The sequence below is a fragment of the Bos taurus genome, chromosome 2, assembly GCF_002263795.3.
Source record: "Bos taurus isolate L1 Dominette 01449 registration number 42190680 breed Hereford chromosome 2, ARS-UCD2.0, whole genome shotgun sequence".
Taxonomy (NCBI): domain Eukaryota; kingdom Metazoa; phylum Chordata; class Mammalia; order Artiodactyla; family Bovidae; genus Bos; species Bos taurus.
Genome location: NC_037329.1, coordinates 24,763,151 through 24,776,914, shown reverse-complemented (window position 1 = coordinate 24,776,914; position 13,764 = coordinate 24,763,151). Strand labels below are relative to the sequence as shown.

The window sequence follows — 13,764 nt, the reverse complement described above, 5'->3', positions numbered from 1 at the left end:
GCGAGTTGCCTTTGATTATTCAAATGCTATCTGTTGTTCAAGAAACAATACATTCTTTTGATTAATTCTTTTTGGCAAATGTATTTGCAAACCTTTTGTTTGTAAGAATTTTAGAGCGGCAGTGACCTTTAGACATCATCTAGTTCAGTAGCTCTCAGTTTTGGTCATATTAGAATCACCTTGGCAATTTTTAAAACTTTTAGTGCTCACCTGGCACCTGAGACTGATTAAATCATAGTATCTAAGGAGACTTGGCAACAGCATAATTTTGAAAATCTCTCCAGGATTAGGGGGATTACAATGTATAGTCAAAGTTCAGAACCACTGATACAGAACTTTTGTTCTGCAAATAAGGAAGCAGGGGCCTGCAGTGATGAGATGACTTCTCCAAAGCCTTAAAGCCCTGAAATAAGAGTCTAGGTCCTGTGTCCCTCTTCAGCTCTTTCCTGCTGCCTCTCTTCCATTTAGGCAGAAGTTCTCATCAAATTAAGAAAAGATATTACTATTAAAAAGTATTTCAAGTGATCCATTTGGGATTTTAATTTGCAGTGTCATATATAAGATTATATATTAATGAACAATTTTGGTATTGTGTGTGTTCTTTCTTTCTCTTTGAGGGGCAAAATTGTTAATCCTTGGATGACTGTTAAACTTGAAAAAATTACCAAAGGTTTCTAATTACATTTTATAAATTTGGAAATGTTGCCTTTATTGTATTTTTATTTTTAATATCTTTTACCCAGTTTTAATGCATCCTGCTCTTTTTCTCTGGCTGCATCATAGTCCACTTAATTAGATGAAGAATTTTATTAATAATTTCCTGAGACATTCCACAATATTCTTTTTCACTTTATATATAATTTTATGTGTTTTATTCAAATTAGTATATTAAATTTTTCATATTTTATAAAAAATGGAATCATGATATGTACTTATTTGTGTTTGGCTTTTTTGTTCATTATATTTGTAAGGGTCATTCCATTTTGTTGAATGTAGTTGTAGATTATTAGATGTTCATTGTCTCACATATATAGTATTCCCTTATGTAAATATACTATAATTTATCCATTCTGCTGCTGATGGTATGTGGGTTAATTGTAGTTTGGGGTTGGGTTATGGATAATGTTGCTATGAGCATAGTTGTAGGTGTCTTTTGGTGAACATAAACACTTGTTTCTGTTGGGCATATACTTAGGGAAATACTTGGCCATAAGATATGCACACTTTCAGTTGATACTGCTGAGCAATTTTCCAAAATAGTTTTACCAGTATTTTAAATTTAAAAAAATCTTGTAGACCAATATATATTCTTACAGAGTTGAACATGTATGTGCACATGACTGTGAACAACTGTGTTAAGTCTTTGATGAGAGACCATAAAATTGCCTAAAAATGGGATTTTCTTGAAGTATACAATCACCTCAGGATTTATAGACCTTGTTGTTCAGTCGCTCAGTCGTGTCCAGCTCTTTACAACCCCATGGACTGCCGCATGCCAGGCTTCCCTGTCCTTTACTGTCTCCCGGAGTTTGCTGAAACTCATGTCAATTAAGTTGGTGATGCCATCCAATCTTCTCATCCTCTGTCGCCCCCTTCTCTTGCCTTCAATCTTTCCCAGCATCAGGGTCTTTTCCAATGAGTTCACATCAGGTGGCCCAAGTATTGGAGCTTCAGCTTCATCAGTCTTTCCAGTGAATATTCAGAGTTGATTTCCTTTCGGATGGACTGGTTTGATCTCCTTGCTGTCCAAGGGACTCTCAAGAGTCTTCTCCAGCATCACAATTCGAAAGCATCAAATTGTTTGGTACTCAGCCTTCTGCATGTTCCAACTCTCACGTCCGTACATGACTATTGGAAAAACCATAGCTTTGAGTATATGGACCTTTGTTGGCAAAGTGATGTCTCTGCTTCGCAAAACACTGTCTAGGTTTGTTGTAGCTTTTCTTCCAAGGAGCAAGCGTCTTTTAATTTCGTTGCTGCAGTCACTGCAGTGATTTTGGAGCCCAGGAAAATATTCACTGTTTTCCATGTTTTCCCCACTCTTAGTTTTTGAATGTTGAGTTTTAAGCCAGCTTTTTCACTCTCCTTTTTCACCCTCATTAAGAGGCTCTTTAATTCCTCTTCACTTTCTGCCATCATCTGCATGTCTGATTCCAGCTTGTGATTCATCCAGCCCGGCATTTCACATGATGTATTCTGCATATAAGTTAAATAAGCTTTGACATACTCCTTTCCCAATTTTGAACCAGTCCACTGTTCCATGTCCAGTTCTAACTGGTGCCTCCTGACCTGTATACAGGTTTCTCAGGAGGCAGTAAGGTGGTCTGGTATTTCCATCTCTTAAGAATTTTCAGTTTGTTGTCATCCACATAGTCAGTGGCTTTAGTGTAGAAAATGAAGCAAAAGTAGATGTTTTTTTCTAGAATTCCCTTGCTTTTTCTATGATCCGTCAGATGTTGGCAATTTCATCTCTGGTTCTTCTGCCTTTCCTACATCCAACTTATACATCTGGAAGTTCTCAGTGCAAGTACTATTGAAGCCTAGCTTGAAAGATTTTGAGCATTACCTTGCTAGCATGTGAAATGAGCACAGTTGTAGTTTGAGCATTCTTTGGCATTGTCTTGCTTTGGGATTGGAATGAAAACTGACCTTTTCCAGTCCTATGGCCACTGCTGAGTTTTCCAAATCTGCTGGCATACTGAGTGCAGCATTTTAACAGCATCATCTTTTAGGATTTTAAATAGCTCAACTGGAATTCCATCACCTCCACTAGCTTTGTTCATAGTAATGCTTTTTAAGACCCACTTGATTTCACACTCCAGGATGTCTGGCTCCAGGTGAATGACCACACCATTGTGGTTCTCCGGGTCATTAAGACATTATTGTGTAGTTCTTCTCTGTATTCTTGCCACTCTTCTTAATCTCTTCTGCTTCTGTTAGGTTCTTGCCACTTCTGTCCTTTATTGTGCCCATCTTTTCTTGTAATGTTCCCTTGGTATCTCCAGTTTTGTTGAAGAGATCTCTAGTCTTTACCATTCTATTGTTGTGCTCTATTTCTTTGCATTGTTCACTTAAGAAAGCTTTTTTATCTTTCCTTGCTATTTCTGAGCAGGGTGTTTGTTAATCACTGATGTGCATCAGAACCTTTAGTGGAGCAACACCAGAGAGACTCAGGATGCACAGGGAAGGTGGGGCCCTGCGTCTGAATTTCTTAAAAGCTCTGCAAATGATCGTGATACTCATTGTTGCCTTGGCATTGTTGCCAAGGGGAGTTATAGGAAAATAATGATCTTAAGGAAAAAAACTCTTACTTTCTGTTTTTAGCTTACTTTTAAGTTTGTTTAAAATTTTTATTTTCTTAATTACAAACAGATTTTTTTTGGCTTTTAAGATAATCATGCAGTTGACATTTACTTTGATAACCTGGAAAATTTTAGATTTATAATTTTAAACTTTTTGTTATAGAAAATTCCAAATAGATACAAAAGCAGAAAGAGGAGTATAATTAAACTGTAGTGCTCATTACCTAGCTCCTAAAATTATCAACACGTGACCAACCTTGTTTGATCTATTCCTACGTACATTCCCTCCCTACCACTGGATTATTTTAAACAAAGACATAGTATGCAGTATTATATCTACAAAACAAAAAAAACCTGTAATACTACCATATCATTGTTGCACTCTCCCCCTAAATGAATAATAGTGATTCCTTAATTTCATAAAATAGGCGATTGGTACTCAATTAAAAAAAATTTTTTTGTTTTTTACCTTTTATTTGTTTGAAGCCGAATCCAGATGAGGTTCATTTATTTGTGATTAACCCATCCTTTGAGTCCTTCTCTTAAAAGTAGGGTTTCCTTCTCTGTCTTGCTGCTACTGCTGTTGAAGAAACCAGTTTGGTGGTCCTGTTAGTTTCTCACAGTCTGGATTTTGCATTCTGTGGTATCGTTCATACTGTTGTGTATAGTTGCAGATTGTTTATAATTCTGTAAGGAGAAGCTTAGTGTCCCCCAGTCCTTATGTTGACATCTCTTCATTCTTTTTGGTCATCTGGAGCTGCTTCTGCAGTAGATTCCTCAGGAGGTGCTCATGGGTGCGTTATTCCTGTATTCACAAGAGTCTGTCTATGAAGGTCAGTTTGTGCTATCTGCTAAGTCGCTTCAGTCATGTCCAATTCTTGTGACTCCATGCACTGTAGCCCGCCAGGCTCCTCTGTCCATGGGATTCTTCAGGCAAAAATATTGTAGTGGGTTGCCATGGCCTCCTCCAGGGGATCTTCCGGACCCAGGGATCAAACCCATGTATCCTGTTTCTCCTGGATTGCAGGTGATTCTTTACCACTGAGCCACCGGGGAAACCAGTTTGGCTGTATATAAAATCTACAGTTTACATTTTTTGATTACCTTAAATATATTACTGTTGTTTTCTGGCAAAAGCATTGTCAAAAAGTCTGATGACAATCCTATTTTTTTTCATTACCTCATAACTTGGTCTTTAAAAATCTGGATGATCAAATTTTTTTTTCTTTTTTTTTAAGGGTTGATTGTGTAGATACACAAGATACTCTAATATGAATTTCAGGCTGTCTTTTATTTTAGGAGAGTTCTCTAAAATTATTATTTTTGTATTCTATAGTATTGCTTTGATTTTCTTTTTTAGGGCCTACCATTACAGGTATATCTTTGTTAATCTCATTTGTCTATCACTTTCAAAAAAATTCAGTTTATCTCTTTTTTTTAAAAATAATGGTGTTATTGAGATATAATTCATATACCATAAGATTCATCATTTAATAGTGTACAATTCAGTGGTTTGGGGATTTTATTTAAGCCATCCTGGTGGTATGAAATGATATTCCATTGTGGTTTTGATTTGCATTCCCATGATGGATAATGATATTGGACATCTTTTCAAGTGCTTATTTGTATTTGTAGATCTTCTCTGGAGAAATGCCTATTAAAACTTTGCCCAAGTTTTAATTGGGTTGTTTGCCTTTTTATTCAAGTATTGTTAAGATTTGTAGATACGAGTTACTTACAGATATATTATTTCCAAATATTTTCGCCCATTGTATAGGCTCTCTTCACTTTCTTGAGGGCATTATTTGAAGCACAAGGGTTTTAAATTTTGATTTACCCCAATATATATACTTTTTTTTTTGTCATTTGTGCTTTTATCTCATCTAAGAAATCATTGACAAGTCCAAAGTCACAATGACTTACTCCTGTGCTTTCTCCTAAGTTTTACTGTTTTTACCTCTTGTATTTAGAAGTTGTATTATTTTACCTCTTATATTCGGATCTAAGATATTTTTGAGTTAATTTCTGGGTTTGATGTGGGGAAGGAGGGGTCCAACTTCATTCTTCTGCATGTGTATATACAGTTGTCCCAGCATCACTTGTTGAAAAGACTGTTCTTTTCACATATAATTGTCATGACATCCTTACACTTGTTAAAGATCTGTCACAATAACTTTGTGTGAGATTTGACTGAGATCCTTTTTTTTGTTCCTTATTATCTAGTAGTGAAATGAGTTTTTCTATGTGTTTAAGGAGGGAACGGGCATAGATAACTTTTCTAGTTTCATGTTGTTGTTGTTTAGTGGCTCAGTTGTGTCCTACTCTTTGCGATCCCATGGACTATAACCCGCCAGACTCTTCTGCCCATGGGATTTTCCAGGCAAGAATACTGGAGTGGGTTGCCATTTCCTTCTCCAGGGGATCTTCCTGAATCAGGGATAGAACCTGTGTCTCCTGCTTTGGCAGGTGGATTCTTTACCACTGAGCTACCTGGGAAGTCCTTTCTAGTTTTGTAGTCTAGGTTAAAGCTCTCCTAGGTTTTTTGCAAAGTGGATATATATCTCTCTGTGTCTTGTACTTCTGAAATGTATCTTTTCCGTTCCTCTCCACCACCTTTATCTGAACCTTCTCTTTCCCTTGTCCCTATTGTGCTGTGTTCCGCAACTTGGATTCCATTCCCTTCAGTTTCTTTTTGGTGAGACTTTGTCTTGGAAAGGGAGCTTTGATTTGTTAATTTTGTGAGTTTTTCGGGGCTCAGACTGCATCATTAGACCTTACTTCTATCACAACGGAGTCTGCCTTCGGTGTGTAAATGGAATTGTGTTGACTCCCTCCCAGTCTCTACTGCTGTTCTCAGACTGACCCCCATGCTGTCCAGTGATAACCCTCTGTGTACTGAAAGGCTTTTCTGTTCTATTCTCCAGCTGTGAGCAGCCCTCGTGCCTTCCTATACTTCTTCTCACACAGATGTGCCATGCAGATCTCATAGTTGGCCAAGGTTTCCACCTGTTTACATTTGAAGTTTTGTCTCCTGATTTTGTTGTAGATGTTGTTTATGAATCTTTGGTTTTTGCTATCCTTGGTGCTTTGTCTGGGTTTATGGGGAGATTTAGAGGAGATTCAAAAAGTATAGTGCCATTGCTCTCATCTTTCCAGAATCTTCAGCACATCCTATTCCTTTTTAAAAACAGTATGGTGTCTACAAGGTAAATAGAGAATGCAGTCCAGTTGTTGATTCGTACTTCATAACTTCAGGTAATTCTGTAGTGAAACAGATTATAGGAACTTTTTCTAGGCTGAGTTAAGTATCATAAAATGTTATCATACTTATTGAATGTATGTCATATTTTGCTGTGCTAAAAATCAACTTTTCCCTTTCAGAATAACAAGCCTTTGTACTCATTTGAAGATAATTCAGACTATGTTTATGATGTTATGTGGTCACCCACTCACCCAGCCCTGTTTGCCTGTGTGGATGGCATGGGTAGGCTGGATTTGTGGAATCTCAATAATGATACAGAGGTGAGCAGGAAAATAACAAAAATTGCACTGAAAAATGGAAAATTGGAGATTTATTGAATAATTTGTGAAATTCCTTTTATCCCAAGGAATGTGAAAGGACTCTGTGATTGTAGCTTCATCACAAAGAAAGCAAATAAGCTTTGTACCCTAAATAATAAACAGCCTGCTGTGCAGAACTGAAGGGAGAAATATTATTGCCAGGACCACTGGGGCATTCCTTTTACTTCTAAAAAGCATTGTCACATCTCTTCATGTCCTGGCAAAGTCTCATTCATAAGGCAACTGGGATACTTTTCATTCATAGGCTAGAAAGCAGATAGTTTCAGGCTGTTGACATACGTTAACCTTAATTTTGAATTTCTGAATCATCTCTTAGCCTTGGTAGAATTGTATATTATCCATAAATACTAGTCTTAGGCTGACTTGAGTGACACAAAATGTATTTTCATGACTTGCTCTGTGAAAGATTAAAAACAGTGTTACTGTTACTATAACATTAATATAGAAATAATCAAATTTCATAATTATTATACTAAAATGACTTATTTGGAATGAAATTTAACTGCAGCTATTATTTATTCTTAACTATGTTTGTTTTTAACAATGTAGGCAGAGGCTTAGAGTGTTCTTAGAGTTCTGTATTGCAACGTGGTGGTTAAGAAGTACATTAGCAGTTCTATCAATAAAAGTTATTGAGAAAGTCTCTTGGTGCCTTCTCCCACAGCCACTGTTTCTCACATCTCTTCTTATTTCTAGTGGCTAAATATATGTTATCATAATCCTTTAAGTAAATTAGTTGATTATACAGGACAAGGAATTTATATATTGGAAATACAAGTATTTTAACATCATGCTAACTTCTGCTCTAGTAGTTTGAAGAGCAACATTCAGATACTGCTAGGGAAAGATATTGAGTCCTGGATACATGACTGGACTTAATTATACATTTCTGGTTATCTAGAGTGGTACCAATTTTCTTAATTTGGATTTTCATGTTAGGCATTTGTGGTTACAATTCAATTTTGATCTGTTCTATAATTTAACTCACAATAAAGCTAAGTTATAATTTTTCTCTTACAACTATTTTGGCATTCTACAAGGTTAAATTACTCATTTGGGGATGACTTATGTCAAATAGAAGGATTATTTTTAATCAGGTTTCAGAAATTTAAAAATATTGTGATTCTGTTCTGAGTCAAACATTGAAGGTTTGCTCTGTGAGTGGCAGATAATTTCTTTTCCCTCAGCATAGCAGAGGGTACGGTCATAATCCGAGGGATGGTGCCGTTGTGTTGGTGCTGTCATCTTGCCTTGCTCCAGATAGTTCATGGGAACAAGGGCTTTGGAATGACCCATACTGCATCTTTGGTATGAACTGTAGAATCTGTGGATCAAATCACAGGTTTTAGCTAACAGAGACACAAGCTACAAAAGTAACTCCTGTCCTCTAAAATTGAACCATAATCTGTTTATGCGGGCTTCTGAGATGTTTCTTTAAAAGAGGTTTTGGCCATCTGTTTTCAAACGGCTTGACTTCTTAAAAAAGTCAAAACAACAAAGAATCCTTTATTAAAGAGAAGATTTCTCAAAATGATGTGTCCAGTCATGTGAAGATTTCTTATGAAAGGACTTAAGTTATTTTCCCAAACCATTTTCAAGGATTGACTGTAATGTCATTCAAAATATATCACTGAACAGGAAGAAAGTTGGGAAAATTCTTTATCTATTTTCATCTTTGTTTTCAAAAACCTAGCCAGATTGGAGGAAAAGGAATTACTATTTTACATGTTTATAGAAATCCTGATGAAACTTTTAACACTGAACTGTATTTTAAATGACTTTAGGTGCCAACTGCAAGCATTTCTGTGGAAGGTAATCCTGCTCTTAATCGTGTAAGATGGACCCATTCTGGAAGAGAGATTGCCGTGGGTGATTCTGAAGGACAGATTGTTATATATGATGTGGGAGAGGTATGGGGCTCACTGCCTATAATTTTGACACATCTATTTAGCTTTCATGGAACTATAGTGACAGTATCTTTGTGGTTAAATCTAGTCTTTGAGGTTCATGAATTGAATAACCCATGTGTTTGTAAAGATAAAACTTACTTTTCATTACAGAAGCAACTCTTGAGATTAGTTTCCTTTCTAAACTGAATGTCCTGTGTCCCTATGCAACAAATTTTGAGGGTAGTATCATATGTCGAAAGTACTTTCCAGCATGCATTGCTGGAAATTAGAAATTCTTCAAGCAGAAGAAATTTAGTTATAGTTGGACTTGGGGGCTTTACAGAATTGACATTGAGATAAGATTTTATTTTCTATATTCGTAGATTTGTTTGGACCAGGTAGCTCAAATTAAAAGTAGTATCTTTTAAGAGCTACCTAATGACTATGTGAAATGTCATTCTTGACTCCTTGAGCCTTATTGCAAAGCCATTATGAATGAACCCAACAGGATGAGTTGCAGCCCTCTCATCTTTACTGTTTGGGTTGACTGTGCACAGTGCTCGGGAGTGGTATCCTCATGTTTTAGCCCTGGCTAGTGCCTTAGTCACTCTTTTCTTTTGCTGTGCCTTATGATTCTCCATCCTGTCTGGAAATCCCACAGCCTCTAGCAACTGCATCTGGAGAGAGGTAAATTGGATCATGTAGAGCAGCCAGTTGAATTCTCTGCATAGATGGAATTACTCTGTATCTGCACCATCCAACATGGTAGCCATTAGCCAGATTTGGCTACTGAACACTTAAAATGTGGCCAGAACAGCTGAATAACTGAATTTTCAGTTTTATTTCATTTTAAGTAATTTAAATGTAAATAGCCACATTTGTCTGGGAGCTACAATACTGGGTATCACTGTCCCATCTAGTCTAAAGTCGTACAGTAGATTTAGAAGCAGGCACATCCATTTGCCACACTGAATGCTCTGTGCCCTAATATGGCATACTGCTGCTGCTGCTGCTAAGTCTCTTCAGTCGTGTCCGACTCTCTGCGACCCCATAAACGGCAGCCCACCAGGCTCCCCCGTCCCTGGGATTCTCCAGGCAAGAACACTGGAGTGGGTTGCCATTTCTTTCTCCAATGCATGAAAGTGAAAAGTGAAAGTGAAGTCACTCAGTCATGTCCGACTCTTCGTGATCCCATGGACTGCAGCCTACCAGGCTTCTCCATCCATGGGATTTTCCAGGCAAGAGTACTGGAGTGGGGTGCCATTGCCTTCTCCGAATATGGCATGCTAGATTCCTCCAATATTATAATGACAGCTGTCAAAAATTTTTGGTTATTGAACTGCTTCAGTGAGGGAAATATATCCCAAGTGTCCTTTCCCCTTTTACTATTGATGTGTCACTGAATTGGTAAGTAGCAGCATACCTTTTGACGAAAGGTTTAAGATACATCAAGAAAGGTTATCTTATACTCCAAACAAAAATACTTAAACAAGAAATCAGCCTCTTATGAACCATGTTTCAAAAATTATTTCATACTCATGTGCAAGAAGTAAAAATTCTTCAGAAATTCCTTCCTGCTCACCAGAAAATCCATGAGATAGTGCATAGGAGTTATATTTAAAGAGCATCATGTCATTCTCTCTTGCACAGATGCTGATAATAGCAAAATCATTTCTGAGGCTGTCACAACACACTTCTCAAACACTATCTTTTGTTTTGAAATGTTATAAATTATTGGTATAGTAGCTGTAATTATGGAAGGGACATTCAAGTCAATTATTACTTTTTAATGGAAAAATTATTTGAAAACACTGAAAAATAGTGGGTAAGATGATCTTTTATTTCAGTGTACATAAAGCATTGTATTTCTTTTAACAGCAGATTGCTGTCCCCCGAAATGATGAATGGGCACGGTTTGGCCGAACACTTGCAGAAATTAACGCAAACCGAGCGGATGCAGAGGAGGAAGCAGCTACCCGAATACCTGCTTAGCTCCTGAAGAGAGAATATGTAGCCTTAGTGGATTTGGGGAAGACTCGAAGTAGATCCTAGAACTATTTTGCATGCTTCTGTCTAAATGATAATTAAAAGGAAATTTCGTGGATTAAACTATGGATTTAATGCAGCAAGCAAGTCTTACAAAGTCCTTTTTTATATAACATGCATTTTGTTTTGAATTTGTGTCATTTTTAATACAGTTGATTGACTTTACAGAATGCAACCTTTTCTGAATTCTTATACACAGGTGTATATTTGGTATTCTTTTGACGTCTTTTCAGCTTATAACACTATATACAGTTCTTTCTAAAGCACAGATTATGGTCCACATATTTTTAAATAACCATGATTCACTGTTATACTGATAATGTGCTCACTAACCATAATATGTAGGAACATTGTTTATTCTTAGCTATAGCATGAAAACTATCCAGTTCCATTCTGATACTCTCTTTTTCTTTACAATTCTTGTGATAACTGTCTATAAATAAAAACAAATATGCTTTAACTTTTCAAATTTTCATTTTGATTTACTCCTTGCAATTAAAATGTTATTAAATTCTGTCTCTCTCATAAGGTATCCTGTCTTCATCTTGCTTTAAGCTCCTGCTGTAAGCAGCTACCTCAAGTCCTGGAAAGCTTTGTTCCTTAAATTACCATACAGTATACTGTAGATCTCCCAGTTCATTATGAGCTGATGTCTAGGTAATCTAAGTGAAAAAATTTCTTCTAGATTAATTTTTGTTTTACTCCCTTTTTCTTCCCATCTAAGATATGGTGTAAAGAATAAACGGAAAGCTGCCTGTTGTTTTTGCTAATTGAGATTATATGTGAACCCTCTGAGACTGAAACCTCCTTTGAGAGAAATTGATTTTGTGGTTGTAGTAGCTATGAAAGAAAGTGCTCAAATTAAGTTTTTGTCATTGGATCAACTCCACATCTTGAGATCTATTACAACTTTGTCTATAAGCCTGAAAGTTAAGTGGCAAATATTCTAAGAATTTGTGTTGAAATCAACCTGTTTCAGGACTAGAGAAAAAGATTATGCTCAGATGTTGAATTTATTCACTTTAAGTTGTCTAGTTCCTTGACCTTTTGTCCTTCTAAAGTTTAACTGTCATTTATTCAGCAACATGAAGAATAGATAGCAGATTTTGAACATTTTTGTTTGGATTTTCTTAATCTAACAAAGGTCTGTTTGGAAATACATTTCCAAGTAATTTATTCCTAACTATGAGTATTGTATACTGTGAGGAATAATTGACCTGGAATATCAACCCCAAATTCTAGCTCTGGCACTCATGAGAAGTATGGTTTTTGCCAACTAAGTCTTTATATCTGACTTTTTATCTAGGAGTTAAGATTAGATGATTTCTAAATTTCCTTCCAGCTCTAAAATTATTGATTCTAATTACTTCAGGCAATTCTCTATTTTTATATATTCAGTTTTCATAGGTTTACACCCCATAATTGCCTGTTATATATCAGCAGCAAATAAGTTACCTCATGGTAGTAATGTCTGTGAGCCAAAAATTCAATCTTAGTGGGGTCACACTGTCTTAGTATAGAACTCATGTAATCACCTAGTTACTGTATTCTTGCCCTCCATTTGTATAAATGAGTACAAAAAAAGAAGACACAATTATGATTAAGGTTGGAAATCACAAGATGAGGCAAACCCAGATGCTCACTGGACTCAAGTTGATGCATCCAACTGTGAAAGAATAAAATTGGTAAGTGTTAGTAAAAAATACTTCTCACCAAAGAGTTCTTGCTTTTGGGAAATAACTTTCTTTCTCCCCCCAAAATACAGTGTAGGCCTTTATCTTTACCCATTTAACTTTAGCCTACATTTTTAGTAACACACGAATTTAATGGGAGGAATTGCCTTTTAAAGTTAACTGTGAAAATAAATAAATAAAATAAATAAATAACTGTATAAAAGCAAAATACAAAGTACTGAGGGTGTAAATATTGATATGAAATCTTCTGACAGATTAAGCTGCTTAGAAAAGTGTCTCAACTCTTCTGTTTTAGAAATGGAAACCTTACAAGTTTAAAAAATATCCACTTACAGAAATTGTACCTTATTTGTTACCAGTTATACTTTTTTCCTGAGTGGGAAACAAGCCATAGCTTTCTGGCTAATTTCTTATTTTGTGTTTGTTGTTTGGCTATTTTCTTTTCTAATGAGAAGTTGGTTACCTTTGAATAGAGGAAGAATACTCAGTTTTGCAGAAGACAGCTTATAAACCTCAGAAATAATCGTGTGGTTTTTTTCGTATTAATAACCAAAAAAAAAAAATCTTCCAGTTGATAGATCTAGTTCCCTACAAAGTTTAGAAAATATCTAGATATAAAACATTGTTTCCATAATGCTGAGATATTGCATATTGAAAGAATGGATGACCTAAAATTTAGGAGTAAGAAGTAAAGCTAAGTAGTTTTAGGAATGATCCTAGTCTTTCAATATTGTAAGAATGTTGATTCATTCTGTTTTGTACTAGTAGTAATAAATTGTAACCTCTACCACTTGAACCACGTGGAAAAGGTGTTTGAATGAGTGAATAAAAATTTGGAGTGAAGAATATAATTTTTCATCTTTCCGTTCTGTCAGGCATTCGCTTTCATTTTTTTAGAGTTTTAAAAACATTTATTTTTGGCTGCACTAGGTCTTTATCACGAGCTGTCTCTAGTTGTGGTAACAGGGGCTACTCTAGTGTAGCGTGTGGGCTTCTCGTGCAGTCGCTCCTCGTTGCAGAGCATGGGCTCTAACACGTGTGGGCTTAGTAGTTGTGGTGCACAGGCTTAGCTGCCCCACAGCGTGTGGAGTCTGCCCAGAGCAGGGATCAAACCTATGTCCGCTGCATTGGCAGGCAGATTCCTAACCACAGACCCACCAGGGAAGTCCTCAGGCAATGCTTTTTAAATGTCTTTCCCACAATCCTGGTATTTCAGCATTGGCATTGTGATATTTCATAATTAGAAAAACT

The 13,764-nt window shown here is 36.3% G+C and overlaps 1 protein-coding gene across 7 annotated transcripts in view; it reads left to right on the top strand.

Moving 5' to 3' along the window:
• Positions 1-11,288, top strand: part of DYNC1I2 (dynein cytoplasmic 1 intermediate chain 2) — a 53,915-nt gene extending 42,627 nt beyond the window's left edge. For 4 of the 7 annotated variants that reach the window (XM_024975135.2, XM_024975149.2, XM_024975134.2 and 1 more), the window contains 3 exons: positions 6,684-6,824; positions 8,669-8,794; positions 10,652-11,288. In XM_024975135.2, the coding sequence (XP_024830903.1) occupies positions 6,684-6,824; positions 8,669-8,794; positions 10,652-10,765 (381 nt within the window). In that variant the 3' untranslated portion in view covers positions 10,766-11,288. 7 annotated transcript variants of the gene reach the window in all.
• Positions 11,289-13,764: the final 2,476 nt, after the last annotated feature.